The sequence below is a fragment of the Manduca sexta genome, chromosome 7 (genome assembly GCF_014839805.1).
Source record: "Manduca sexta isolate Smith_Timp_Sample1 chromosome 7, JHU_Msex_v1.0, whole genome shotgun sequence".
NCBI lineage: Eukaryota > Metazoa > Arthropoda > Insecta > Lepidoptera > Sphingidae > Manduca > Manduca sexta.
This window is the reverse complement of record NC_051121.1, coordinates 12,776,281-12,803,118: the sequence shown is the minus strand read 5'-3', so window position 1 is coordinate 12,803,118 and position 26,838 is coordinate 12,776,281. Positions and strand designations below refer to the sequence as shown.

Sequence of the window (26,838 nt, the reverse complement as noted above, 5' to 3'; positions counted from 1 at the left end):
TATTGAAAACTGTAATTTTTTCTTGTAAGTTTTTCTGCACAGTTATGTACTTACATAACTATTTAATGTAAGTCACAGCGTAGTCGGTGTGGATATTTTTTAACAAAATCTTACTGAGACTGTAATATCTTTATACGACTTACAGTGATTGGTATTTGGTTATAGTAATGTCGAGTTTTTGTTGTCGAAATGTAATGAATAAAGATAGGATAAAGTACCAATTGCAATTTCCATTTGTAGTATTTAATATAAGAACCACACGAATCACTAGAAACGAATATTTAATCGATATAATATTTCTTTGATGGTTATTTTTTATAGCAAAGTAGTTTGTTGCCAACAATGTACTTTTATTTAATTAAAAATAATACGAAATTAGTTTTTTTATTAATTTTAATAATTTATATAATAATTAGCAAAGGGAAATAAACATAAAATTGATTTTAAACGTAATTTTAATTTAAACAATAGTAAGGATCAAAATCAGATAATTACCAGTTTTAGATTGTTTAGATTAAGTAGAAATTTCCATATTGAAATATAGTTCTTCCGCCATCAACCTTTCTCGGAAGTTGAATTTCTGTGAAAAGTTACAAACAAATTGACCCAAATATCCTCATGAAACGTGTCGAATCATCTCGAGGCACCTTATACCCTGGATTAAATCAAAACATTGTTTATCCAGGTGACCATGGAGGCGTCGTCTTCGGACTACAGCGATGAAGAAGTGGGCGTGCTGGCTCATGGCCAGAAACTGTGGGTGAGAGGAGTAAGATCCCACACCACTTGCGCAGACATTGTGAGAGCATTGCAGGACGCGCCTGAAGGTACTTCAAATTTAATACAAACGCTTTTATCATATTTTACTATCATAAATGACTTTACTTAGATCTACTGGATATAATAAAACTTAACATCTCATGTCTCAGGATGACGAGCGTAGTGGAACACTAAACAATACTTTGCAATTCAAAATGTTGGCTGGAGTTCATACTGTTTATGGGCGGTTGTATCGCTTACTATCAGGTGAACGGCAAGCTCGTCTAGTCATTCAAGACTATAAAAAAACTTTGCTTATTTCGTCTTCAAACTGGCAAATTTGTTCCTGGTTTTGATTTAAGTTAATAAATTATTTATTTTCAGCTGGAGGATTAAGCGAGCATGGGGAATGGGTGCTAGCAGAGCGGTGGCGGGGCGTAGAGCGACCGCTTCCACCAGATGTTCCAGTCTTGCATGTTTTGGCAGCGTGGGGGGACGCACGGCATGAGGTAATACTCGCCTCTATCAACCCCATTCATCAAATGTCTAAGCTTTTCGCTATTTAAACTTGCATAGATAGAGAGAACACGATACATCATATCTGAAATACAAGTTACACTTGCAAATATCAGTTAAAGATGTTTTTGGAAACGATATTATAAATACTAGGTACAGAATGTCTGCATTTCAAATACTTGTATCTTAAATAAGTCACATCTATGTAAACTATGACCTGTTTTGTCAGTTTTTAACATCAAAAGATTATCAGTATATTATATTATATTATCAGTACGCTACTCAGAATTAAATATTTTTGCCTATGGATATGCATTTATTCTAGGAAATTAAGACGTTTACCTATTTATATTTCCCATGCACATCTTGGAAAAAGTCACATTTCAAGGAAACTTCAAATCAAAATTGAACCTTTCTTACAGGTGCGTTTATCCTTACGCCGCGTGTCAAGCGGCGGCGAGGATGACTCAGGGAGGGACAGTGACGGGGGCAGCCGGGGAGGGGCGAGGAGGAGAAGGCGGAGAGGTGTCAGGGCGGCCACACCGCCTCCTCGAGCGAGGAGCGAGGACCCTGCAGCCAGGCTCGTCTCCATCATACAACACCAAAGCAGGACCATACACCAACAACTCGACAAATTAAGGTTGGCAATATTGCAATGCCTTTGCACAAGGGCTTATAACATTAATTGAATATACAACAGCTTATACTAACAAGAGAATGTAGATCTTACAAACTAGACTTTTTAAATATATTTTACGCTTACTACTAAGAGAAAGTAGTAACCTTATTAATTACTTTGTTTACAGAGAACAAGAAAAACTTATTGACCAGCTAGAAGACCAGACACACAAAAGTCGAATGGAGAAACATGGGTCCAACTACCTACTGGAATCATACTTGAGGGACCTTGGGAGGTGCAGCGAAGTAAACGACAGTCAAGCCGGCAACAGCGACAGTGGCGTCGGCGTCGGCAGCGGCACACCCCCCAGGCGTCACACCAAACACAAATCAAGAAGAGAACGGCATCTCATGAGAGAACATTACTTCACAAAAGAACTCACAGATATCTGTCAAGTAAATTCAGAAAGGCTTAAACAAACGCCAACCGACACAGACTCTGATGCGTCAGCCGACGAACTTTCTAGAATACGAGAAGAAATAGAATTACTGGAAAAACTGGCAATCATTAACAAAAGATTACATCGAGAAGAAGAACTGGTAGTAAGACTTACGGCGAAAATAAAAAGATATACTGAGGAGAAAAAAGCAAACAGCTGCGAAAATGTGTCGCAGGTGACTATGCTATTGGATAAAATTGAAGAAGAGTTAGGGTTGACAGCAAAAGAGATGCAGGACAACGATCTAGAGTTAGAGAAGACGAACAGAGACATAGAATGTAGAATGAAGTTACTCGATGAGTTAACTCTGGAACTTGAAGAGGAAGAACTGCAAAATGCTGTACTGGAAAGACAGTTAAACGAAACGTCGAGTCGACAACCAATCCTCTTACAAGATAGCTACGTTCCTGTATTAGAACAAGCTAATTTCACTTACGGACCTGGTTACGTGCTAGACACACTTGTATGACAAATGCTTGAATTAGCGTGTTTGTTCCAAAGATATTCGAAATTACCAGTCTCAGTGAACTGAGTGTTGTATCCCAAAACGAAACGATCCCTCCCAAAATTGTATATTTTCTATTAAAATTAATTTTAAGTCGTCTTCTTTAAATTACGTCACCAGCAATAAAATGACGTATTAAATAAAGTATGGCAATTTATACGTGACCTAGAATAAGTTTTGTCCAAATATAGATATTATAAATCGTTAATTTTGTTATTATATAGTAATAAAATGTCTGTCTGTGATGTCAAAAATACATTTCATTTTATAATATACAAGTACAGATATAGTGTCGTATTTTTTTCCTCAAATATTTCTGATATCCACAAACATCGTGAGTTCATTTTCAGTCGTACTCCAACGATTTTAGAAAAATTGGTTTAAATTGTATAAAATATTGTAACTACAATATTTTGTGCAGTGATAGTTTTCTTTAAGCAAAACTGCAACAATAAATGTTACATTACTACGTATTGCAAAAAATATCAAGAATATTTTATAAGTATTAAAAATATAAAAGTAAAGAATAATACGATTTTGAACCATTATCAAAAATATACTCATCTAATTTTATTTCTTTGGAAAGATACCGTCGGACATGAAACCTAAATACCAAATATGTATAAAACCACCAAGTATATTGTAAATACTGAACGAATTAGGCCTAGTCATAACACTGCGTATCAAATCGCTGTTGCATTTGCCAATATTAAAAAAACAAAATTGCATTTATCTGCAAACATGTTTGAAAATGTTATTTACGTAATTGAATTAAATTATTTTGAATAATATGAGTTCATTTTTGAGATCTACAAGGCAGTAGCAACATCGATAAATCCGTTAATTTTAGGTGCTATTAGTAATTATAAAACATACTTAAGTCCAATATTACCCATGATTTTAAGGGCGATAATAAAGTGCAAAACTATGAGATTAATAACCATACCCCGCCCTGTTTTTTGTCAATATGAATAGCAAATAAGTATTATGTCTCGAAATGGGTAAATAATTTATGTTTCATAACAATATATTGAAAATCAGGGATTTTATTATCTCCAATTGCAACGTAAACTATATTATATGCGATGGGCCTAAGGTGCCATTTGTTGTACTCGCCTAGCAGGAATTTACGCAGTATCGTATCAAGTTAACGTTTACGTAGATATTTCTTTATCGTTTAACAATAATATACGTAAATAAAGTCTTATCGATTCTAATACATTCAAACTACCGTTACCATGGTTACGTGTTTTACTATTCGAAGTTCACACGCGCGATGTTCACGCCGCATTTTAGTTCAAAATATGCTCACGGGGCGCTGTTCAAATTTCCATACAAAAATTTACTTTAAATTATTCCGTTAAAGATACAAAACGCGTAAAATCACGCTAGGGGTACTGATGTCAGAAATAGATTTACCAATAATGACGAAAAGCAATGTATTTGTCCAAAAACATGTTATAATGTAATTATTATAGTACAATGTACATAATTAAATACAACGATATATATGACAAAAATGCGTTTTATTATTAAAAAGGTAAATTAAAAGAGTTTTTATTTTTATTTTTTCTTCTGCCTTGGCCAGTGTTTAAATTGATACATTACTGATAGATCTCACTTTGGTGGTACTCAAGTATTTCATTCGTATCACAACTACTTATAATGGATACGATAAGTGAAAGGGTATTTCTTAAAATAAATATACGTAACAAAAGTCGTTTTTACGATTTTTTGGCTTGATCTATTTTTTTTTTATTTTGTTTAATACATTCATTCAATCAAATAATTTATTGCATGAATGTGAACATGATGAACATTTTTAGAAACCTATTTAGTTACATGCATTTATTTTGAAAAATATTCATAACTATTCATGTGATAAAATATTTTAATTTAAGGTATATTTGATGAAGCTTCATCATGGAAAATCATCATCAAATGCAGTATAAATAATATATATTCTTTGTTTATATTTGCAAAAAATATATATATTTATACTGATGACCTTATTTGTATAGCGAGTGACCTCACTTTTGCTGTGCCTACTAGCCAGGCACAAAACTTAGATTATTAAAAACCAGAGTCAATTATTTTGGTCGTTAGAAAACTTTTATAGACCCAATAACTTTTCAACCAATAATTCTTTTTTAATATATTTTTTCTTCTTTATTTGAGGGCAGAGTGCTTTATTAAGAATCTATTTCAACAACATAATAAATATACATAATTTTAACCCTGAAAAGATCTGATTTTAAATCCTATCATAAACCTGTCATAGCTAACCGATCAATGAACGAATGATAGAGTGAATGAGTGAAAGGATGGACTGTCAAAATGCACATAGAGACAATTTAAACACTGGCCAAGGCCAACCTTTGCTGTATTGTCGGACAGAAGGTAAAAAGTAGTTAGAACTTGGAGGCGGGCGGAACACTTCATCAAAAGTACGATCAAGAGTGTCTTCTATATAAACTTCTTCTGCCTCCACCTGCAATCGTTCTATATCTACTCCGTATCCATGGCCACCTGTAAATAATAAAAAAAAATATTTCATTAAACACGAACACATTTTATTTAAATAACAATTATTTTAAAATGATTAAGGACCGATTTTAAACGTCACATAAAGTTATCCGTTAAATATATGACAGGTAAGCTGACTGTATATAGAAGGCCAACATATATATTACACTTTTTTTTATACTACGAATACCTGTAATCAGTCTTAAATATTATTAGATAACATTTTTACATCGGTTTTTATAAGATACTAGTATATAGGTAAAATAACAAATATATTGCGAATGAACGACCACCGCTCTGTTGTCCCGAGATTTAATCACGGGTCGGCGAAAAGCGATATTGGATTATTCTATCCAGTGATATGCCGGAATCTTTAATTTATGCCTGATATGGCGATAGGCTCGTACCTATCACATTATGGGTCGGAACAGACATGACAAAAAGTGGGTGTTCGTATTACACCTCTAGGGCGATAAAAGCGTGATGAGTGTTAAGAAAATTTTATTTCTATTTTGCTGTAAGTATAAATTTTGGATATGTAAGAGACTGCTAATAAACAAGTACTAAGACTTATGAGCATATCACTTTAGTCAACTATCAACATAAGGAATTAATTTCAAGTCCCAGCTGTAATCATAAAAAATAATATAAATACAAAAATAATAGATTTATAATCATACTCTAAGTATATCAAAAGCAAGTAACATACAATTTAAACCTTCTATCTTAAGATTACATTGTATCTTTTATATTGTACCAAAGGACATCAAATAAAACATTCATATTTTTTTGTTTATTATACGTATAATTGACATTCTAAAATTTCATAAAAAAAAGAATACAAGATTTTATAATTATCAACTTATTATAAGTAGTTGGATGCATTTGATCCACCTTAGAATATTATTGTCAGGAAACAGTCAACAACCACCATCACCCTAAAGATTCGGCGTGGTAGACAGCAGCATAACAACGGACCGTTCCTTCTCCCCGTCATCGTTGTCAAAATTAACATCTGCAACCGTTGTTTTCCTATTGTTTGTCTTAACAATGCCCTGTGGTAGATCAGCCAGGCCTGGCACATGAGCCCATTTATAATAAAATTCAAAAGCTAAATCCATTACGTTTTGTTGTGGCGGATACGGCGGCTCTAAAGTCATTGACATAAACTTCATCTCGAGGGTTGATCTGATCACATTCTGGACCGATCTCTCGTCAAATATCTCCCCCTTCAACTTGGCGTCGAGAAATGCGTTAAGAAAACTGGACCACCTCGGTTTGTAATAGTAAGTGAATAGCTCAGCCCATTGTTTGCACGCGTAGTCGCTTATTTCTCCGTTCGGACCCCACAGTGTAATCTGATTCCGAGAATTCAATTCGTACAAATAAGATTCGGATGGGTTCTTCGAAAACTAATAGCGTTGTTTATCCAGTCCCTAGCCATGAAGAATTGATTTGAGTACAACATCGTCTCCATGTCGGTCATCGCGTCGAGGAACTGGTAGGTGGACGCATTAAACACCCAACTGTTAGAACTGCGAGCCAATTGAAGGTTCACATAGAGTTCGTTCAACTCGGTATTGCAACGCTTGTCTTGTGACATCGACAACATCATAATAAAAGCCATTGGACCCACAATTATATCCTGCGTCGGTCACAAATCTTCTCAAAGCTTCAAACAGATCATGGCTTTTGTACCACGCCCAAGGAGTTATCTTGAAACTCGGCCGCCGGGTAATAACGTATTTGCCTCTTACTCTTTCCTTGCCGTTAAAACTGTACACACTTCTCAATAAATACCTCCAAGCGTTTGTAGTGGAGTTACATCCATACCGCCTCTCTGCATAGTCTCCTGCCCACGCTTCCAGATCTTCCACGGGGCCTTTACGCCACGCCGACTCAAGCATTAAATCATAGACGACGTAGTTTTGATTGATCCCCTCCGGCGTCAGTCCAATGCCGATCATGGTGGAATTGATGCGTGATCTCACTTCATACACGTCTCTGTTGATTGTTACCATGTTGCCGAACATTCCCAGAGTGCCGCCAAAGTTGTGTAACATGCACCAAATGAACGGTTGGCCGTAATACATCTTGTACAGATCGTACTGGGGCCATTGCTCCGATTGAAGATCGAGTATCAGCATTCTGCCATTGGGTACTGACGTCAAGAATGACTTCACTCGAGCCTCCGGCCACCAAAGTGGGTCGCTTACGAACATCCAATTTTGCAATAACCACACAGCTTTGTTATCAAATTCTGACATTGTTGAATATATCGCTTTTGCCGTGTCCACCGCAAAATTTGTTGACCACGACTCGGTTTTAACCTCGTTAAACGGATCAGCGATGTAAATATGGCTTGCTGTGGACCATCCAGTGATTTCTTGCAAAAACATTTTCCCTACGTTTTTAAACTGTGGATCGTTCGGGTCCATAAATAGGCCGCCGCTATAGTTGTTGTCGAATTTATTCCACGTGCCAACTGCGTGAAAAGTGATATTGGGGAAGACTCTAGAGAATGCTTTGGGCACGTGACCGTTAAAAGCAGGCATGACAGGAACCATGCCTAATTTGTACATGTAATCGACGACATTATCCTGAATCGTTTTCTGTATATCGTGCCATGTTTGAGGTAGCGGCCCCGCCCAGCCACGGACGTTGCCCATCCTTAGCCAAGACAGAAACGCCGGGCCGGTGAAATGTTGATCAATTTCGTCATCGGTGAGTCCGAGCTTACGGTAGACTCGTATCCAGGCGGCCTCTTGCGCGATCGGCGCGAGGGCCAGGTTGATACCATTCAGCGCCATCCACTCAACGTGATTCGTCCATTCGGCCACCTTCCACCACACAAAACTGTACGAAGGGGTGCAGACATTTTGATAATAGCGAAATCTGTCGTTCGCTATAACGAACTCGTCTACCTCGGGTAGGGGGTTGGGAATGTTCACATTTTGTACTTGCCACGCGATTTGACTCTTGCAATACTTCTTTAGGTAGTGATTGAAGCCCCACAGTGCCGCAACGCCGGAGCTCGCTTTGATATGCAGTTGACCTTGGTTGGTGCGCAATGTGAACGCATCTTTATTTTGGTTGAAATACAGAGGATCTACCGTGAGCACGACTTGACTGGTGTATTTAGATATGATTCTCGCCGCAACATCTTGCTGTGTTGCAGCCGGAACAACCGTTTGTAATACTTTCGGGTCTAAGTATTCGAGATTCAACGCGTGTGCGACCGCGAACACTAGCAGCAAATAAGTCGGGACGTAGTGCATCGTGGCGAGATGCGACGTCCACTGACGGTGTTGTGGGCTAACACGGCTTAAATAGCGTATGTTTTTTTTCCTTATTATTAATTTTTTTAGGGTTGCTATTAAAAAGGCAATGTAGGCCGGGAATTTTAAACACGAATCAGTAACAAAAAAAAGTTCCGAAAATATTTTTTTAAACATACACCGGTGCACCCATTTTCCGACGTATATTCCGTCCCATGATGTGATAAGGGGCAAGCCTATCACCATATCGGGCATAAATTCCAGACTCCGGACAGATACTGGGTAGAAAAACCCTTTGCTCGACCCGGGCGTCGAATCCGGCAACTCAACACCACAGTCGTACTGTAATACAAAGCTACGGAGGCAGTATTTCATTTAATTTAAAAATAAAATCAGTTTTTAAAATAATGTGTAACACTGAAGTAAAAATAAACATTAATTATTAAATGAGCTAGCCTAAAGTTATTTAGAGCCGTAATTCTTTTCCTACGTGCATATTTGTTCTTTAGTGCATACTGCATGCAAACATAATTATTGTGTGAATAAATACTTCTGATTTAAAGATTAGGCACGAATTACAATCAATGTAAAGGAAATCCTAATACAAGAATCTACAATTTTAATTTGGACGTGACTTAGTTTATTTAAATAATAGAGTGTGTTATATAAAAGATTATTTATCGAACAGGCAAACGAGAAACATTCATAACTTCATAGTATCTCAATTCGTAGTGAGTGATCACAGCTCTCCAAAACATCTACCAACGAATAATTATTGCATATCATTACGGTAGGATCAAATTCCAGACATTTGCGGGAATTTCGTAAATGCTGGCAACACTCGGCCTTCTAGACCGGGAATAACGCTTACTTAAACGGCTCATTGTGGACCACAACGGTTAATAAAAGATCGACCATTGACCCCCGGGGTACATTAAAAAGATAAACTATTTGACCTCGCATCTGTATCGCTTACACTATACAAACATCATATCTCGAACTGGTATCTGTTGGAAACTCATTTTGATAAAAGGTGTTTATTGAGATCGTGTCATGGGTTCAGTGGTAGCTATGCTGGGAATTGCGAGGTTCTGAATTACATTTCCAAGTCAGGTAACAAAATAACTTCTAATACATATTAGAAATGCAAAAATTTGTGATAACGTTTGGATGTTTCTTAGTAGCAAGAGCAGTTTATTTTGAACAGATTTTGATGAAATTTGACACGCAGGGATATGCGCATAATTAACATAGAATTTGCAAAATATTAGAAGAGCGGGAGGCGTGGCTTAACTAAAACGTCACAATGATTTGGTGGACGTGATCAATTATGCGAAATAAAGAAAAAAGGCGCGAAACTTTACCGGCCAGCGGGCGGACCACTGCGTCGGCGGACGCGGTACACTTTGCTTGCATTTTCTTTGTATCGGACGGACGTTCACAATCATTGCGTTTCGCTAACTATTTTTTATGTTCTTATTTTTGCTTTTTATTAGCTAATTTAATTTAATTTAATTTTATAAGCGGCGATAGCCTAGTTGGTGTGGAACGGACTGCGAAGACGAATGTCCGCAGGTTCAAATCCCAAGGGCACACACCTCTGACTTTTCTAAAAATCATGTGTGTATTCTTTGTGAATTTATCGTTCGCTTTAACGGTGAAGGAAAACATCGTGAGGAAACCTGCACATCTGAGAAGTTCTCTATAGGAATTTCGAAGGTGTGTGAAGTCTACCAATTCGCACTAGGCCAGCGTGGTGGACTAAGGCCTAATCCCTCTCTGTAGTAGAGGAGGCCCGTGCTCAGCAGTGGGCAAGTATATAATACAGGGCTGATATTATTATTAGCTAATTTGATTAAAATTGTTGCCTTTTGTAAATAAGTTAAGGTTTTGTTATATAAATAAATGTTAAAACCCTTAATAGAAATATATTATCCTACATTTTACCTCAGAAAAGCTGTCTCACCTTTGTATTAGGAAAAATCTTTCACTCGAGCGCAGTCGCATACGCAAAAATAAATTATTAAAAATAATGTTTTAATTTGCTACAATTCATGATATACCATAACCCAGAAAAGAATTGATAATAATATAATCGGTGGCATAATTTTATCGCCTCGAAAGAACCTACATAATTTATAATTTGTTATCTATAAAAAACGGCGTGTGGTAATCATGCTTTGGCTATTTCTTAGATATTTCCAATATGAATAAGCCGCGAATAATAGGATCATTTTGACATTGCGTTAATAAATTAAACCATATACTTGTCTTTAAAACAACAACATAAGTTACACTAACCATAGATATAACATAAAAATAATGTGAAAGTTTCGAACGAAATAAATATTAATAAAGAGATTTTAATTTTACACTGAGATCACTACACCAAGAGAATTTGCAGGAGCGGCAAAGTCATATTTTCAGTCAGAAATACACTTACGCAGAACATATTCGCACTAAACTACAAAATTATAGAAAAAAATAATACTTCAAAGATAGACTGCTGGAATATCTCAAAAATTAAACATGTAACTTTTTATAAATTTTGTCAACTATATATTCTCATTAATCTTTTCTGTTGCTAATTATATGACGTTGTTTGCAATAGTTTTTATAGACAAATTATTTAGTTTATAGTTGTTACTCATTGATTTAATATTTTTTAGTACTTTTATAATTTTTCTTTTCTACTTCCTATTATTGTGTTTTAGATTTTAATTCCACATGTTGTTAGTGGTAAATGCTGTATTCACCTATTAGTAGCACACATATCAGATGCTGTACCTTATAGTTTTTTATAATATTGTTTGATGTAATATGTAGTACTGTTGGTGTACCTTATTACAAATAAATAAATACATACTTAAATCGTGATTTTTGGCGAAAATATTTGTTATTCATGGATGATATTTAGAACAGTTTTAGCAGAAGTAGATACGAGTATGTGATTTTATTTACCACCACTTTCAATAATTATCGACCCTAATCGCTTTTTTCGATCTATCTCAAAATTTGACGAATCAGAGCAAAGATTTTTTTAACATGCTTACAAATCAGTTATTTTGATTGGTTCATTCTTGGATCGGATTGAAGTTTGAGATTAGGATCCTTTATTGAAAACGGCTGATAGTGACACAATGGTAAAATAGCCCAGGGATAAAATACGTGAATATACGTTCATGCCTTTTAACATTTACGCAAAATCTTGTAATTATGTTCAGATTTTTGTAGATACAAATGCAAAGATTGCTTAATGAATTAGGATGAAAGTCACAGAGATATTTTGTCCCAGAAGAGCACACGAATAAATTATATTTGAAATAAATCTCACGCGAACTGAGCCGCGTGAAATCACGTTCTTTGTGACAATTTCGTCCTTTTATAATTTAAAAATGTTTCCAATTGCAACTACTTACGGCCACTTTGGGGGTCCCTGTCGTCCCCCTCGTCGCGCGGGGGGGCCGCGCCCGCGTCTCCCGTGGCACTGGCGCCGCCCCTGCGCTCCTCACCCTCCACCAGAGCCAGGAAACGGGACAGCTCCTCTTCCTCGCAAATGCGTAAAGGTGTCTTCGGACCCACGATGGCTATTGATACATTCTGTAAAAAATAATATTTTAGTACGGATCTGAATACTTACATTGCCAATATATTGTACTTAATTATTTCATATTGTAAAAAAAAATAACAAATAATAATAAGTTATTAATACATATCCAATTAAGTACCTAATTATTTTCTTGGAGTAAGCTGTAAATAGCTTCAAGAGGTAAACACACTGTCATCTATACCCTAATATTTCATTAAAGATACTTGTATTGTATATTACGTAATAGTGTTTTATAATAAAATAAATAAATAAATATGATTTTAATTCAGGATGTGTACCGATACGTCTTAACATTTTTTTATTATACGTGCACTACAAAATGACTCCACTGCAACTCATTGTAAGTTTTGTGGGGTCCAATGGGATGTCGACTGACGAGACATGATTACCCTTCGGTAGTCGACACAATAGGGTACCGGACTCATTTTTGTTCTTTACTATTATCAAATATTTACATAATATAAATTATAACACAGAAGGAATTATTAAAATTCAGTAAAAAATCAACAAGTTATAAGTCTTTGAATTTCGGTGGAAGGGGTAATTAACAAGAAACAGAAAAGAGACGAAATATCCACATGTGACGTCATCGGGAATTACGACGCGTGCGAAAAAAAGAGATAAAGCGATATCCCCACATCGCGCCCAATTCTGCACATTACAATATTTTAAATATGAATTACTCGCTCATTTTTTAACCAATTGTTATGCAGTTTTCGCAGGAGTGCTTCTTTTTCGTATTATTAACCATTACATATAGAATAATGTACAAAATCAAGCATAGGCCGGTCCCCTATTATGCCGGCCTGTTGCACCCGGTAATACACAGGCTGCTCTCGGAACGCGACACACGTGAGCCACTATGGCGGGTTTTGACACCTTGTGTATGATGGTCGCTATCCGAGCGGATATAAAATATATCCTACCACCAGCAAATTACTAGGTTTGATTACTAGGTTCGGTAAGTATCATTTTCTGTGGGTATATTAAACATGATTTTCGTAGGAACGGATCAATCAATGATGTTTAAGCAGAGAAAGGGGTCACAACTTTTGTGTCCCTATCAACAACTGTTTATTCTTCAGTTAAACTTCAAAGTGGTAACTTTATTTTTGTACACAAAGTATGATCCCGTAATGTAACATGCTTAAGGCCACTGTAATGGCTTATACAATTTGTGTAGGTGATCGGCATCTGGGCAGATAAAAATATCTTACCAGGAAACTTCTTTAATGCACCACAGATGCTGTGTTTCCGCTGTATGTCTCCTTTACCCGCTAACTCTATTGGAACTATTTCATAGAATTTGTTTACTTTGATTTTCTTTTTTTGATCTGACATAAGTACTTTAACACACCTACATGGGTCACCAATATACCTTATTATTGAGGTCCACTTCATTAGGCAACGTGTCTCTCAAAGCCCTAAGGCCGTGAGCGACCAATTCTTGGAGATCACAGTCTATGAAAGTGGTCAAATGCTTCTCCAGGTATGTGCGGGCTGATTGGGAACGCGCTCCGATCGCCATCGCGCGGCAGTCGAAGTAGTTCGCTGAGGGGCACGTCTGGTAGATGTGGGGACCTTGGTCCTGGAACAAAAAGGAAACTAAACTTAAATATACATTACATAGGCAACATCGATGCTGTAAGCGGCGATAGCCTAGTTGGGTGTGGAACGGACTGCCGAGACGAATGTCCGCAGGTTCAAATCCCAAGGGCACACACCTCTGACATTTCTAAAAATATCATGTGTGTATTCTTTGTGAATTTATCGTTCGCTTTAACGGTAAAGGAAAACATCGTGAGGAAACCTGCACATCTGAGAAGTTCTTTATAGGAATTTCGAAGGTGTGTGAAGTCGACCAATCCGCACTAGGCCAGCGTGGTGGACTAAGGCCTAATCCCTCTCAGTAGTAGAGGAGGCCCGTGCTCAGCAGTGGGCAAGTATAATACAGGGCTGATATTATTATTATTATTATTAACATCGACGCTTAAAAGGTAATCATATCTTAGCGACAAGCATGCCTAAAATGAATTATATACATATTGTGAATTGTCATTTTTTCTGCATCATTTGATCTAGGTTTTGTAGGTCTAGGATAATTTTAATAACATTAGACTATATCTTTATAAAATAAAAAGTTAAATTGTTTTGAATTTTCATATTAAAATCAAAACTTTAAAGCACTGTACACAAAAAATTACTAATTGTTGCTTAGATAATATGATTGCCTTCAAGCATCAACATGTTTTTAATAGTCATTGTGGATTAACATTAAGTAATTTTTTGATATAATTAGTGAGACTATAACTAATAACTCATTAGTGAGACTATAACTAATAAAAACTAATAACTCATGTTACGTAATACTTCCGTCCTTATATTAAATAATTATTTTAGGCTAAAAAAAAAAAAAAAAAAAATTTGCACACCCAGTTAGGGACTTTTCAATTTATAACACCTATAAATGTACATGTACCGTATTCAGCAAATAAATTATTTGAATTTGAATTTGACAATACTGAATAATTTATGTGAGAATTGAGGGATACAATATCTCCGATTATTCAATATTACGAATACTGTACTCAACATGAAAACCAGTAAGTTAGATATAGGAATGTTATGGATATATGCAACTGAATCTGCAATAAGTTTTTTGTTTTGAGAATGCATATCTCACATAGTCAATTTTATTCAGATTCGTATAACTCTCGGTAAAAAGCTTTCAAATATTGGTGATAAATAAAAAAAACATTGACATGATTTCTTTTTTACGAATAAATATATAACTCTTAAAAAAAAATTACACATCTGCAATGTGAACCTCAATAAGTCTACATCCACAACAGCATCTGCAGATGTAAAAAAAAATCACGGGATTCTCAATTTCTAAAACTCTAATGAATTCACCAATTCCAATCCTAATATTCCATATGCTCAATTACGCTCTGCTCTATGTTATTGTTAAAGCGGGAGAGGGAGAGTGGGGAAGGAATATGTTCTCTTGATTTTACCTACATTTCATACTTTTCTCATTCTCCATATCAACTTGCCCCCCCTTGGGCCATCGGCTGGCGACGCTCTTGCGTCAAAATACCTAATAATTAACTTACATCATATCCCGCTACCAGGAGCCCAACACCGAGTGGACGTTTGTCGTATCTCTGAGTGCAGATCTGCATTTTGTTACCCACTAGAGCGATGAGACGTCCGACTGGCATTGGCGCGTCGTGAGCATAACGGTGGTTTAAACATTCCGTACGCATGAAACGGCTGAAAAGAGAAGCAACATATATGTTATTTCTTTTAGTACATGGGATGTATAAAAATTATATGTGGTTCATAAGGAAAATCCCAGTTATATCTGTGTAACAAACTACTGGCTTATAAAGACATTTTGATCACGGCTTTGCCCCCGTGAACGAGTTTTACGGGATAAAGTCCTTTATTTTTTCCTAGGAAAGAATGTAGCCTATATCCTACCCAGAGTCTCAAACTATCTCCATACAAAATTTAATTGTAAATGCTTGTTTGCCTTTCTACTAGAAATAAAGCTACCTTTTTCCCAGTAATGAGCCTCCAGTCTTCAAAATATTAGTAAAATTTGTATGAAGTGTACACCAAGATATCATTATTCCCCATCTTTTTTTGATCCCAGTTCGTTCCATCCACCATCACCTTTTTTAGCCATGATAAGATGTAGTTTCAATGAGGTAGGTATGGTGTTTCACTGATTCTCAATTATGATTCACCTTCAAGTAGTATCTTAGACTCCTTGGTCAAATATGCGCAATTTTTTCAGTTACATCATTTGTATGTTCAAATAGCCTCACATTGTATTGTTTACTGCTCTTTATAACCGCCACTTAAGGAGCCCCACAACTTTATGTTGTAAGCCAATAATGGATTTATACTCTATACCTTTATAATATAAAGTTAAAGAGCTTGTATGTTTGAACGCACTAGCATCAGGAACTGCCACTTGGAATACGAAAAATTCTTTTAGTGTTGGATAACCACTATCACTATGACCAATAGGAACGAAGCATCAATAATAATTGTTGCAAAACATGGGAAAAATTAATTCCTTTTGAGAGCTAACATTGTGTGCTCCATGTAAATGGTTAAAGTTACGCAACAACCATGTATGACGGATTCGTTCCTCTTAAGAAGTTATATATGTAATAAATATATAATAAAACGAAGTCCTCCACTGCAACTATTTGCCATAGTTTAATTTGGGACCCTGGAAAGGGCATAGGCTACTTTCTATTCTGGAAAAATATATAGCAGGACTTGTCCAGAAAAACTTTTTCATGTGAGAAAACCATAAACAAAAGCTATTAACACAATATGCATGACATAGTACAAGACAAATATGAGTATTCAATCAATCAGCCTGTCACCATCTATTGCTGAATGTAGGCCTCTCTAAGAGAGCACCAACCAACCCAGTCGTGAGAAGCCCACATCCATTGACTACCTGTAATATCAGTGATTATAATAAAAAATCACCTCAACATCCTTGCATCAGCGGTAAGTCCAGATATAGAAATGCCAATATGGTCATCAATAGGTATGATCTTTTTCTGGTAAGCTGATAACTCACTCACTGCCCTTTTCAGAGCAATAAGAACGGCATACTCTTTGTTCTTCAAACCAATTGTCGCTGATCCGAGTTTGACAGCCTCCATGGCATATTCGACCTGGTGAAGTCTCCCCTGAGGGCTCCATACTGTGACATCACTGTCATACTGGTTTCTGAACTGAAACGAGCAAATGTAGCCGCTACATTAGAGTTTCGAGGTTACACACAAATTGATTACTTACAAATTAAATTTTCAGTTATTAATTACGCTATAAGTTGCGTGTATTATTATGAAATAATGTTTATTCGAGTATAAACGGCTTACTGTTTAATACTTCATGATATTTAACAATTTTTGATGCCACAGTGACAATGCACTTTTTATAGCAATTAACACTTAAAATGTAATCAAACTTAGCAAAAGAAGAATTGGAAATTGTAAAAACACGTGTACTTACCATTCTGTGAAAAGGATTTAGATGAAAGCTACCGAAATAACACCAACAGTAACGTTGCAAGCAAAATCCAAACCAAGCGGCGACGATGACTTTGCTTATGTCAAATGCGAACGTCAATTATCGCGTCCCGTACACTTTGCTAAATTTATAACATATTTTTAGCATTAGTATAAAATTATTAGAAAATATTTTTAATTTTTTATTCGTCTTTAAATAGTACTTAATAATATTTTATATACAATTTGAATTTAAGTATAGACTAGGCGATTAAAAAATTACGCCATGTTGTAATAAAATATGGAACCAATTTTTTTATGGCAATTGCACAAGGTGGGAGGAATCAATTTCTTGTTCTTATATTTGGACGGTAGACAAGGAAAACTATTCTATTCTCAGATTCTATCCAGCGGTAAACAGCAAATTACAACTCTAAAACCCGCCACAATAGCGCTAGCGTAGCAAGAGGACATGACATCGATGAGCAATTATTGTATACGGAATAAAGTGTGTTGAGTTGCAAAATTTTATATTTCTATTAATAGTTGATGTACAGAGATCGATGAAAATGCAGTACTTATATAAACCATAACTATAACAAAACTTATGTTGCTTTTTTAATTTAATAACTTACTGTAATAACTATTGGCGCTATCTTTAAAATTGAGTGAATTCATAAAGATAGTGGCCATGATAATTTCATATAAAATGAGAGGATTGTAAGACAAATAGAGTTTACTTGTATTGTGTTACACTACTGCATTAGGTTATCCTGTTATAGTAGATGTAAGGGGTAAAATAAATAAATAAATAAAAATTGTTCTATTTGCTGCTGTAACACCACTGCAATTTGTTGCTTTTCGACGGACACGTCTTGTTCACACACAGACTTTGTTTTCCTTACCCCTACCCTATTCCGTATATAAAATAAAAATGCAAAGTGATAGGTAACGTGAAATGTTCATTTAGGTACCTAGAAAGGGATAGCAGTAATTAAGCACACTACGTGTAGTGGGAAATGATTGTGTCCCTTAATGTAGATACACTTTCAAAGCAAATTGGAGTTTCAATTTATATAAAATAAGTATATTAAGAAAGTTTTCAGCAATTTCTTATCTTATAAGTAACAAAACATTCTGGTATGGTCCCATAGACATTAGACTCTTGATTCTCGTAAGGAAGCGGATCCGCTTGGCCGAATCGATCGATTGGTATGTCAAAAATCTTCAAAAATTGCATTACGCAATACTTGAACAGCCCTTAACATATTGTACAATTATTATGTTAATTTTTTTCTCTATAAGTATTTAGTATTATAAATTTCGAACATAAACTTTTGAAAAATATGGTTAACCTGCCATGTTGCTGGAGGCACGACCTTAAGGGTAATCGTTACCATCAGGTGAGCAACTTGCTCGTCTTATCATTTAATTGGATACTATTTATTTAAGATACTATTTTGATTTCATCTAAGTATATGGCAAATACTTAATCCTTTAAGGTGTCGAATGGGGATTAATATAAGCCTCTAGAACTTGAAGACTTGACCTGCATCAAATGTCGTCCATGAATGTAATGGATTCATTATTTATACATGAGAATTAATTACAGACGAATATAATAAGCCGATTTTCAAATTGTTAGAACAAACTATAAGCACCTACATCGTAGGGAGCGTATCTTACTAACACCAGTTTTAACGCAGTATCTTAATAAATTCAACGATTTTTTCATTTATTGATTATACTCAATTTTGCGACTCACTAATATTATAAGTGTAACGTCGAAATAAAACTTGTTTTCGGGTTTTATCGCGGTTTGTAAAATGTACGTCGATATTCTAAGATTTAAATTGTCAGACAACCTTCACTTCAGTACGCCCCGCGACCATGAAGGCAGCAAAGTCTTCGAAACGTCGGGAAAAAATTGTAATATAAAAATTGTGATAAAATCTGATAACTAGTATTTCGATATCTAACATTCCCGTAAACATAAGGAAACATTATTATTTTTTTGTGTATTGTTCGACACACAGATATCCCCAGTCCCGTTTATATATTAAGAAGCTGTTATTATACCAGGTGTATTTATATTCCACAAAAAAAAAAATTGCCGGCGGATCGGCAGGATACATTAGTCATTAATTGGAAAAGTCCTTGAACACCAACGCCTAATCACAGCCGACATTTATCTGTGGCATTGAGTGGCAGGGAATGAATGGTAAATTTGACAGAGAACGAATGACAGCAATAGAATTCCACTCACGCAGCGCTAACACGGCGCACTAGCGGTCATTTCTCAGGATGTGGTGACAAGTACAAAGCCGGTCACAATGGGATGCGTTCATATTGTAGTTTTAAGGCTTACGTCAAAGGAACAATACATTTAGTACTAGATTTAAAGTCTTAACCACGCGTGCGAGTATTAACATCCAGTAACCTTCACTTTAACAATGTATATGTAATATAAATTGCATTTTAAAACTGAAACAATTATCAAAATCTTAATGCAATGCCATAATTCCGAATACCAAAGCCAGAACCATAATTAAGGCCTTGGTATTGGGTTCATTTTTACACCTTGAGCAACCTTGTGCACGAGGGCCAAGTTTTGAATCATACATGGGCGCGATTATAGAATCTCATGCAGGGCGCATAAAATGCATTTTTAATATTAATAGTCTAGTGTCCAAATTTGTGAAGATTCAATAAGTAACTACGCAATTAAACATAAACATTATTGACTTTGCATTTTTAACTTAACTTTTCTGTCAAAATAACTAATCCAATCAGTTACTGTGTAGGTAAAATAAAATGACTCCACATTTAGCCAATTTTTTTTTTGTACACACCATACAATTCTGTCAGTTTTATTTCAGCTTGATCATATTTTATTTCTTACGAGACGCGCTCGGTAACCGATACCTTACCATTGTTTCGAACCTCGGAACTTTTTCGCTCGCGAGACTTAATTTAACGAGAAATTATTTTATCGGCAAGAAGATTGAATAAGTACTAATATCTATCGGTAGTTATATGTTTGGACCGAAAATCTTTTATATTTTATAAAAGATATAAAAATGATTTCAATGGACTATATTATCTTTTACGGCAAAACAGCTGAAATATGATTTAAAATATATTTATTATTTATTTAAGAATCTTTATAATTTCAATATAATAATACAAGCGTTTGCTAAGACTCGAAACAAACATTAATGATAATTATAATAAGTTCCCAAATAAGCAAACGGTTTAGAGTTTCACAAATTACTCATTCAGCGACTGTATAATATAATATCTTCGCTGGACTCACCTGTCCCCATTTCATAATCGCTGATGTTTCATCCTCTCTCAGTGGCCGTCCTGAGCCGAGGTCGTGACCCTCTAGAGGTTCACCCTCAGCATGGCCACTTAAGGACTCGCAGTGCGTAAAGCACTCACCCGCAAGACGGTGTGTTTGTATAAGCCGACCCTGCCAGGCTTACATACGAATGTCAACATAAAAAAAGTTCCCATTATACTAGAATAAATGATAAACACAACGTATAGCATTTCATAAAATTTACTATGCAAGATGACAATAGCATCACCTAAAAAGATTTCTAATAAAATCTAAAGATCTATGTCATTTATTAATATTCAAATATCGCTCCATTGGAATCACCTTACGTAAAACAAGACTTAACCTAAAATTTGGATATAACAATATTCGAAAATATCTACGGATACGATGTTGAAGACATTTGAATTTATCCTTAAAATGTAATGAAGATGTAAAAACATTTTCGAAATCGTGACACCCGAATTATTATGAGTCGAAAAGACGTTTAAGCCACTAAAATATTGGCTGTTAAGGCGTTTTGTCACGATAAAAAGCCTTAAGCCGTTTATCGGTTATCAAATATGCTTCGTACGTGATTCGAATAGAAAAGACTTTGTTAAAGAATTTAGTTTCATTTGCTAGCACCTTTTACGGATTGTAATCAACGTAGCTTTTATTTTTATGATAAATATACTCACTCTCACATTCGATTTCTTTTCGAAAACAATCATTTACTTATTTACAGGAAATAAAAAAATTTGCTTTATCCAATGTTATCATTCTGCTATGGCTATTTATTACTCTATAATAATCGGTAAATTTTTCATTAATCGAAAACAAACTTTTTTTTGTTTATTCATCATCATTCAAAGCATGACGAGATGAGCTTGCTGTTCGCCTGATAGTAAACTATACGACCTCTCATAAACAGTAGAAACACCATCTAACACCTTAAATTACAAAGTATTGTTTGGTATTCCACTGCATTAACTATCCTGAGACATAAGATATTAAGTCTTTTTATGTCCAGTAGTTACATTGGCTAAAATGTCCTTCAAACCGAAACTCAACAGTGACTACATACAGCTGCTTGGCGGCAGAAATAGATATTGCGGTGGTATCTAATCAGGCGTACTCTCACATATGAGAGACCTACCACCATTGTAGTTTTGTGAATATTTTGTATACCTGGGCCCTTATTCTGTATGATAGTGTAAACGCGTAACGCGGCCGTGTCATGTTATCTTCGAGAAATGTGCGTGGAATGGTATTCTGTAAGCCAAATTTCTATAGTCCTAAACATGATGCGTTGTGTTACGTGCTTGTTACGCACTGTCAAAATATCGTGCGGGATAGAGAATAAGGCCCCTGTAAGTACATATCAGTCAATGGTTTACTCACAATCTTAACGATAAATGTATGGAACTCGCAAATTGCGCAAAGTTATCGAAAACGAATAGTAGCGAAACGTGGCACCATAATAGTTTCCCTTTCCGATGTTCTTTATCTGCAACCGTTGATCGCTTTTTTGTCGAAAACCACTTTGGTAACACCGATTGATTGATGCTCTCGTAAAAGATTAGACGTTTAATGCCTCTACGTTTCTTTAACTACGTCGAGATCTGATTTAAATTTGAGTGGGGATTTGTATTTTGTGTTTTTTTTTAGTTGCGTCGTCTTTGAATTATGAGTTCTATTTTGATTCTTAGTAATGAGAATTCTTGAGGCGATTTATTATTTCATAAAAATATTTTTTTATATTTTATCTGTCACTTACATGTAATTGTTACAATAATCCAATTTATGTACAATGCATAACTACTAGACATTTGTCGAGGCCCTAGGCATACTGTAAAGTGTGTATACCCCATGGTTGCCAGTTCGCATTGAAGCCTATGAGGGCTCGTGGACATTTCCTGGCCTTCTTCCCTCCTCCCATCCTAAGTAGCTTCCTTCCTTTTCTCCCACACTTTATTCCCCAGATATCCCCAACCAATTTTCCTCCAGGGCCCTGCAGTCGCTAAGCCAAGGGATTTCAGCATCCCATGAAATACTCTCTAACTGTCTGTACCTGCGGCGGCGTCGTGTGACGGGTCGGCCACTTCCCTACAATATGGTTGAGGAGGCCGATGGCTGGCACATGCGTCATACTCGTGAACGGGTGCTGCTTGTGTGGACTGTTCTGCCCATTTCGCTTACAATTTCTAATTTCTAATTGCTAGAGGTGCTGGGAGGAAATAATTATAAGGATAATAGGGAAATTTCATGATTCCTGAGAGGGTTGTGCAGTCATATAAAAATTTAAATTAATTTATTCCTTATTTCACGAGCCTATAAATGAACTGCTCTAAACTTTTTTTTTCTCTTCTCACTTTATCATGTAGTCTTTACCCTAAACTGATTGAAAAGAGCAACACCAGAGTTTATTGCCCGTTCTTCTCTGGTGAAAACTGCTTTCCGAACTGGCGGTAGAGTTAATATTAACGGAGTCTAAATAATGTATAACATTTTACAGATTCAAATAAATCATTTCATTTCATTTCCATTCGCAGACTTTCCCCAGTGTTGACTGATACGATATACAAAAAAAACTTTACTAGACATCACTAGGCTTTAGTGTGATGTTATTGTCTCATAACATTCATGTTTATGAATAAAAGTTTAAAACATTTGCCTCTGACGGGAAACGAACCTGTAAGCTTTCGTTTCACAGTCTATATATCGCTCAGTGCATTACTATACGTACCTTTTTATGAATTTTCTAATTTAATGTTGTTAAGTATGTACATTATTTTTCATTGGTCACCCCATCACATCATAGCATTTTACTACCTACATAGAAACATTTACAAGTATCAATATCCTTAACGATGTAATGGCGCCTTCAATGGCTTATTAAGCCATCATAATCAAAATTATTACGTAGCCGCAAGCTATAATCTAAGACAATAATAATAAGTTAGTTTGAGAGCGCCGTCCACGCGCCACCGGACTCCAATTTCTATACAATTAGCCAAACTAACGGCTTCTCATTTAACTGGCTGAAACCCTACTATCGAAGATGGAGCTTTACGAAGAATACAAGAGTGAAGTGTTAGATTTTCATTTTTTTTAAATGCAAATAAGACAAAACGTACAATTATGGGCCTACCCACAAACTGCACTAAAATTATACAATATAGGAAACGAAATACGATTGTAAATAGCGCAATTAACGATGACACCTATTTATTTTAGCCGTCTAGGTTTGAATATTTGAAAAATATGCCAATTGACTCATAATTGCTCCATGTAGTTGACATCTCGACGTCTAAAATATTATTTTTGACAATAACATAAATCAGTACATCTTTCCGCTGACAAACGTCGCCCACACACTGCTTAACGACTTACAAAAATGTACCGCTAAAGTGTAGGATTTATTATTACAATTTTAATTTTCTTTGAAGAAATAGGCCTCAAAAAATAACTACAAACAGCCACAATAAAAACCATAATACATATAGACATTATCCAATTTGTTTTTGACGTAACTAAAGTACAATAATACTTATTTTTAACCGACTTCAAAAAAAGGAGGAAGTTAACAATTCGACGTGATTTTTTTTATATATTTTTTTTTGTATGTTTGTTACCTCAGTACTCGCTCATTTATGAACCGATTTAGAAAAATTTTTTTTTTCTGGCGTTATAAGTTTTAAGTGTTTCAAATTTAAAAGTTATTTGCTCCTATTGATAGCTCTAACCTCTTTTGTCAGCTGTTTTATTTTTCTCAGTAAGGGGCCGTTCAAGTATTACGTAACGTAATTTTTGAAGATTTTCGACCCCCACCCCCACATCCCCCATGTAACGCGCTAACGCGCCGTAACATTTTCCTGTACGCCCCCACCCCTCCTCCAAAACTTATGTAACTCTAAAGTAACAATTTTTTTCTAATATTCACATTTATTTTATGCAAAATATCTGCGTCACTAAAATACATTTGTTATTGTTTTAAAATAACAAAATCCATTGTTACATAACGATTTATAAGAACTCCCTCCAGCCCCTGTAACGCATCGTAATGTTTTATAAGACCCCCCAAATTGCGTTATGTAATACTTGAACGGCCCCTAACTTGGTATATCATCATAACTATGATACAAAAGGCTTTGATAATTATAGGTAAAAATTCGTTTTCCTAATACAGCCATGGATTTTTTTGATTAAGGTTTTATTTAGGGAATCACAACGACTGATTCTAAAAAATAGTTTGATTAATTATTTCATATTTATTATAATTGTTTTGCACTATCGTTGTATTGACTAGGTCGAGACGAGGGAAACATCAGGATTATTTGAGATGAGCGAGTGTTTGATTTGAGCGTTAAAGCCGAACGATGTATGTACGTATATATACACGTGTCGTACAGTGACGAAGGGTCTTTACAAATCGATTCCTGCCGGCTTCACTTTCGTAATTTATACAAATTCTTATTATCACTACAACGACTTGCAGACCGCACTAATGCATATGAGTACAGTTATAGGTGTGCCCTTTTAGTAAATATCACCCTTCGCTACTGGTGTAGTATCATTTGATTCTAAAATCTGTTCTTCTATATAGATAGAGCATCTTTTCTTTTCATAAAATCGAATATTAAGGTCGTGCAACAAACATTACAATAACATAAAAACACAAAATACTATTTACGTAAATGTATATCGTAGACTCATTCATACGTACCGAATTAAGTTAAAATGACGTGTAAGCGTGGGACGGCAGACTTGGCAACCTGCCACCTAGTAAATGGCATCTATAGATGACTAATTATTGATGCAGACAGTCATAAACACGAACTTCTACCCTCTTCGACGTCAGCTTTTTAAGAGTTCAATAACATTAAATAGTTTATTGTTAATATTGTAATATTATTTATATAATATACATTGTCTGCGGGTCTGCTCGCGTGAAAAGGTCTTGAAGCGTAAATAATTGTCCCGTTAAAAAAAGCCTAACACACTCATAAGTAATGTAGCCTCGTATTACTGAAAAAAATATTCACAATTAGTGTAATTCCTTAGCGCGTTCATACAAACAAAGAAACAAACTCTTCAGCTTTATGTATTAGTATAGATATAGATATGAACATTCGTAAAGATATTTGTTAGAAGTATAAGTATACAACAGAGCGGATTTGGTTCAAATTTGGTATACAAATAGAGCATGTCCTGGATTTAAATATAGGTAACTTTTATCCTGTATAAATACCCTGTGAGGTTTACATGCCGGGTAAATTCTTTTACGCTGCCTAAAGCTTCAAAGCAATTAAATACAATAATGCAGTATTCTTTATAGCCTAGTTTATTAGCCTATAATCTATTTTTAATGTAAATTCTTTTGTTTATACTTGACACGGTCCAAAATAAATACTCAAGTAAATTGAAACCTTTAATTGTTCATTTTGCAATGTTATTTGATCAAAACAGCCTGTTTGAAGGGCGTTCCGTTTACAAAGGGCAAAACAACACAAGGAAGGACAAGACCATCGCCGTCGGTTGTTTAAGATTAAAGTATGAGTTTTCATACCTTTAGATCATTTACATAGCAATAGAGTCTATAATTGTACCATCCTCTTTAGCGGCAGCGAACGGTGATAATTCTCAAACGGAAGTCTAAACCTTTAATAGTACATAGTACATTTAGTCTCATTAGTCGTATAATAGTCGCATAGTTCCATTTTGAAGTTTTCAAGCGGAAATTAGTAGGAATGATAATTGACCTCTCGCTACTGCATTGAGGTAACTGCTACAGGAAGCAAGAAGTAATAAAAATAATTATTTTCATAATATGCACATATATACGAAGGCACGAGTTTGTATATAAATTAATCTGTACCATTGACAATTTATGTTAATTAAGTTCCTTAAATAATTATTAAACCAATTGTTATCTACTAGATATTTTATTTCAGAACGGGTAAATAAAAAGAGAAGCTGAAAATATAACCTTTACTTATTATTTAAACATATATAACACCATAACAATTATAATACTAAAGTGATTATATACAGATAAAGTAGGTATTAATATTAACAAATGGTTTCAATACGATTATGTGGCAATTCTGAGAACTCTTACAGGTTGCAATAATCATATTTAATAGGCTTAAACTG

The 26,838-nt window shown here is 35.3% G+C and overlaps 3 protein-coding genes across 3 annotated transcripts; 1 reads left to right on the top strand and 2 right to left on the bottom strand.

Annotated features, from left to right (window-relative positions):
- The first annotated feature begins 529 nt into the window (after window positions 1–529).
- LOC119193848 (ras association domain-containing protein 10-like) lies at window positions 530–3,371 on the top strand. Its single transcript, XM_037447666.1, has 4 exons — window positions 530–827; window positions 1,144–1,268; window positions 1,698–1,915; window positions 2,082–3,371. Exons 1-4 carry the CDS (start codon window positions 692–694, stop codon window positions 2,860–2,862), a joined length of 1,260 nt encoding a protein of 419 aa, XP_037303563.1. The 5' UTR covers window positions 530–691; the 3' UTR covers window positions 2,863–3,371.
- A 2,705-nt stretch (window positions 3,372–6,076) lies between these two features.
- LOC119193847 (alpha-N-acetylglucosaminidase-like) lies at window positions 6,077–8,740 on the bottom strand. The gene is given in 3 exon segments (XM_037447665.1): window positions 6,077–6,835; window positions 6,838–6,991; window positions 6,993–8,740. Coding segments are annotated over 3 exon segments (2,337 nt in total). The 5' UTR covers window positions 8,703–8,740; the 3' UTR covers window positions 6,077–6,362.
- A 3,373-nt stretch (window positions 8,741–12,113) lies between these two features.
- LOC119188605 (proteasome subunit alpha type-1-like) lies at window positions 12,114–17,475 on the bottom strand. Its single transcript, XM_037436329.1, has 5 exons — window positions 17,362–17,475; window positions 16,831–17,081; window positions 15,429–15,588; window positions 13,691–13,900; window positions 12,114–12,302 (listed from the first exon to the last, which is right to left on the bottom strand). Exons 1-5 carry the CDS (start codon window positions 17,362–17,364, stop codon window positions 12,114–12,116), a joined length of 813 nt encoding a protein of 270 aa, XP_037292226.1. The 5' UTR covers window positions 17,365–17,475.
- Window positions 17,476–26,838: the final 9,363 nt, after the last annotated feature.

Excerpts from the sequence above, each read along its gene's own strand:
- LOC119188605 (XM_037436329.1), bottom strand. Across the intron at positions 15,589-16,830 it reads GCTGATGCAAGGATGTTGAG|CCGTTTCATGCGTACGGAAT; the intron begins GTGATTTTTTAT and ends TTCTCTTTTCAG. Across the intron at positions 13,901-15,428 it reads TCCTGGTAGCGGGATATGAT|GACCAAGGTCCCCACATCTA; the intron begins GTAAGTTAATTA and ends TTTTTGTTCCAG.
- LOC119193848 (XM_037447666.1), top strand. The coding sequence starts at position 692 with ATGGAGGCGTCGTCTTCGGACTACAGCGATGAAGAAGTGGGCGTGCTG. Across the intron at positions 828-1,143 it reads ATTGCAGGACGCGCCTGAAG|CTGGAGGATTAAGCGAGCAT; the intron begins GTACTTCAAATT and ends ATTTATTTTCAG. Across the intron at positions 1,916-2,081 it reads CAACAACTCGACAAATTAAG|AGAACAAGAAAAACTTATTG; the intron begins GTTGGCAATATT and ends CTTTGTTTACAG.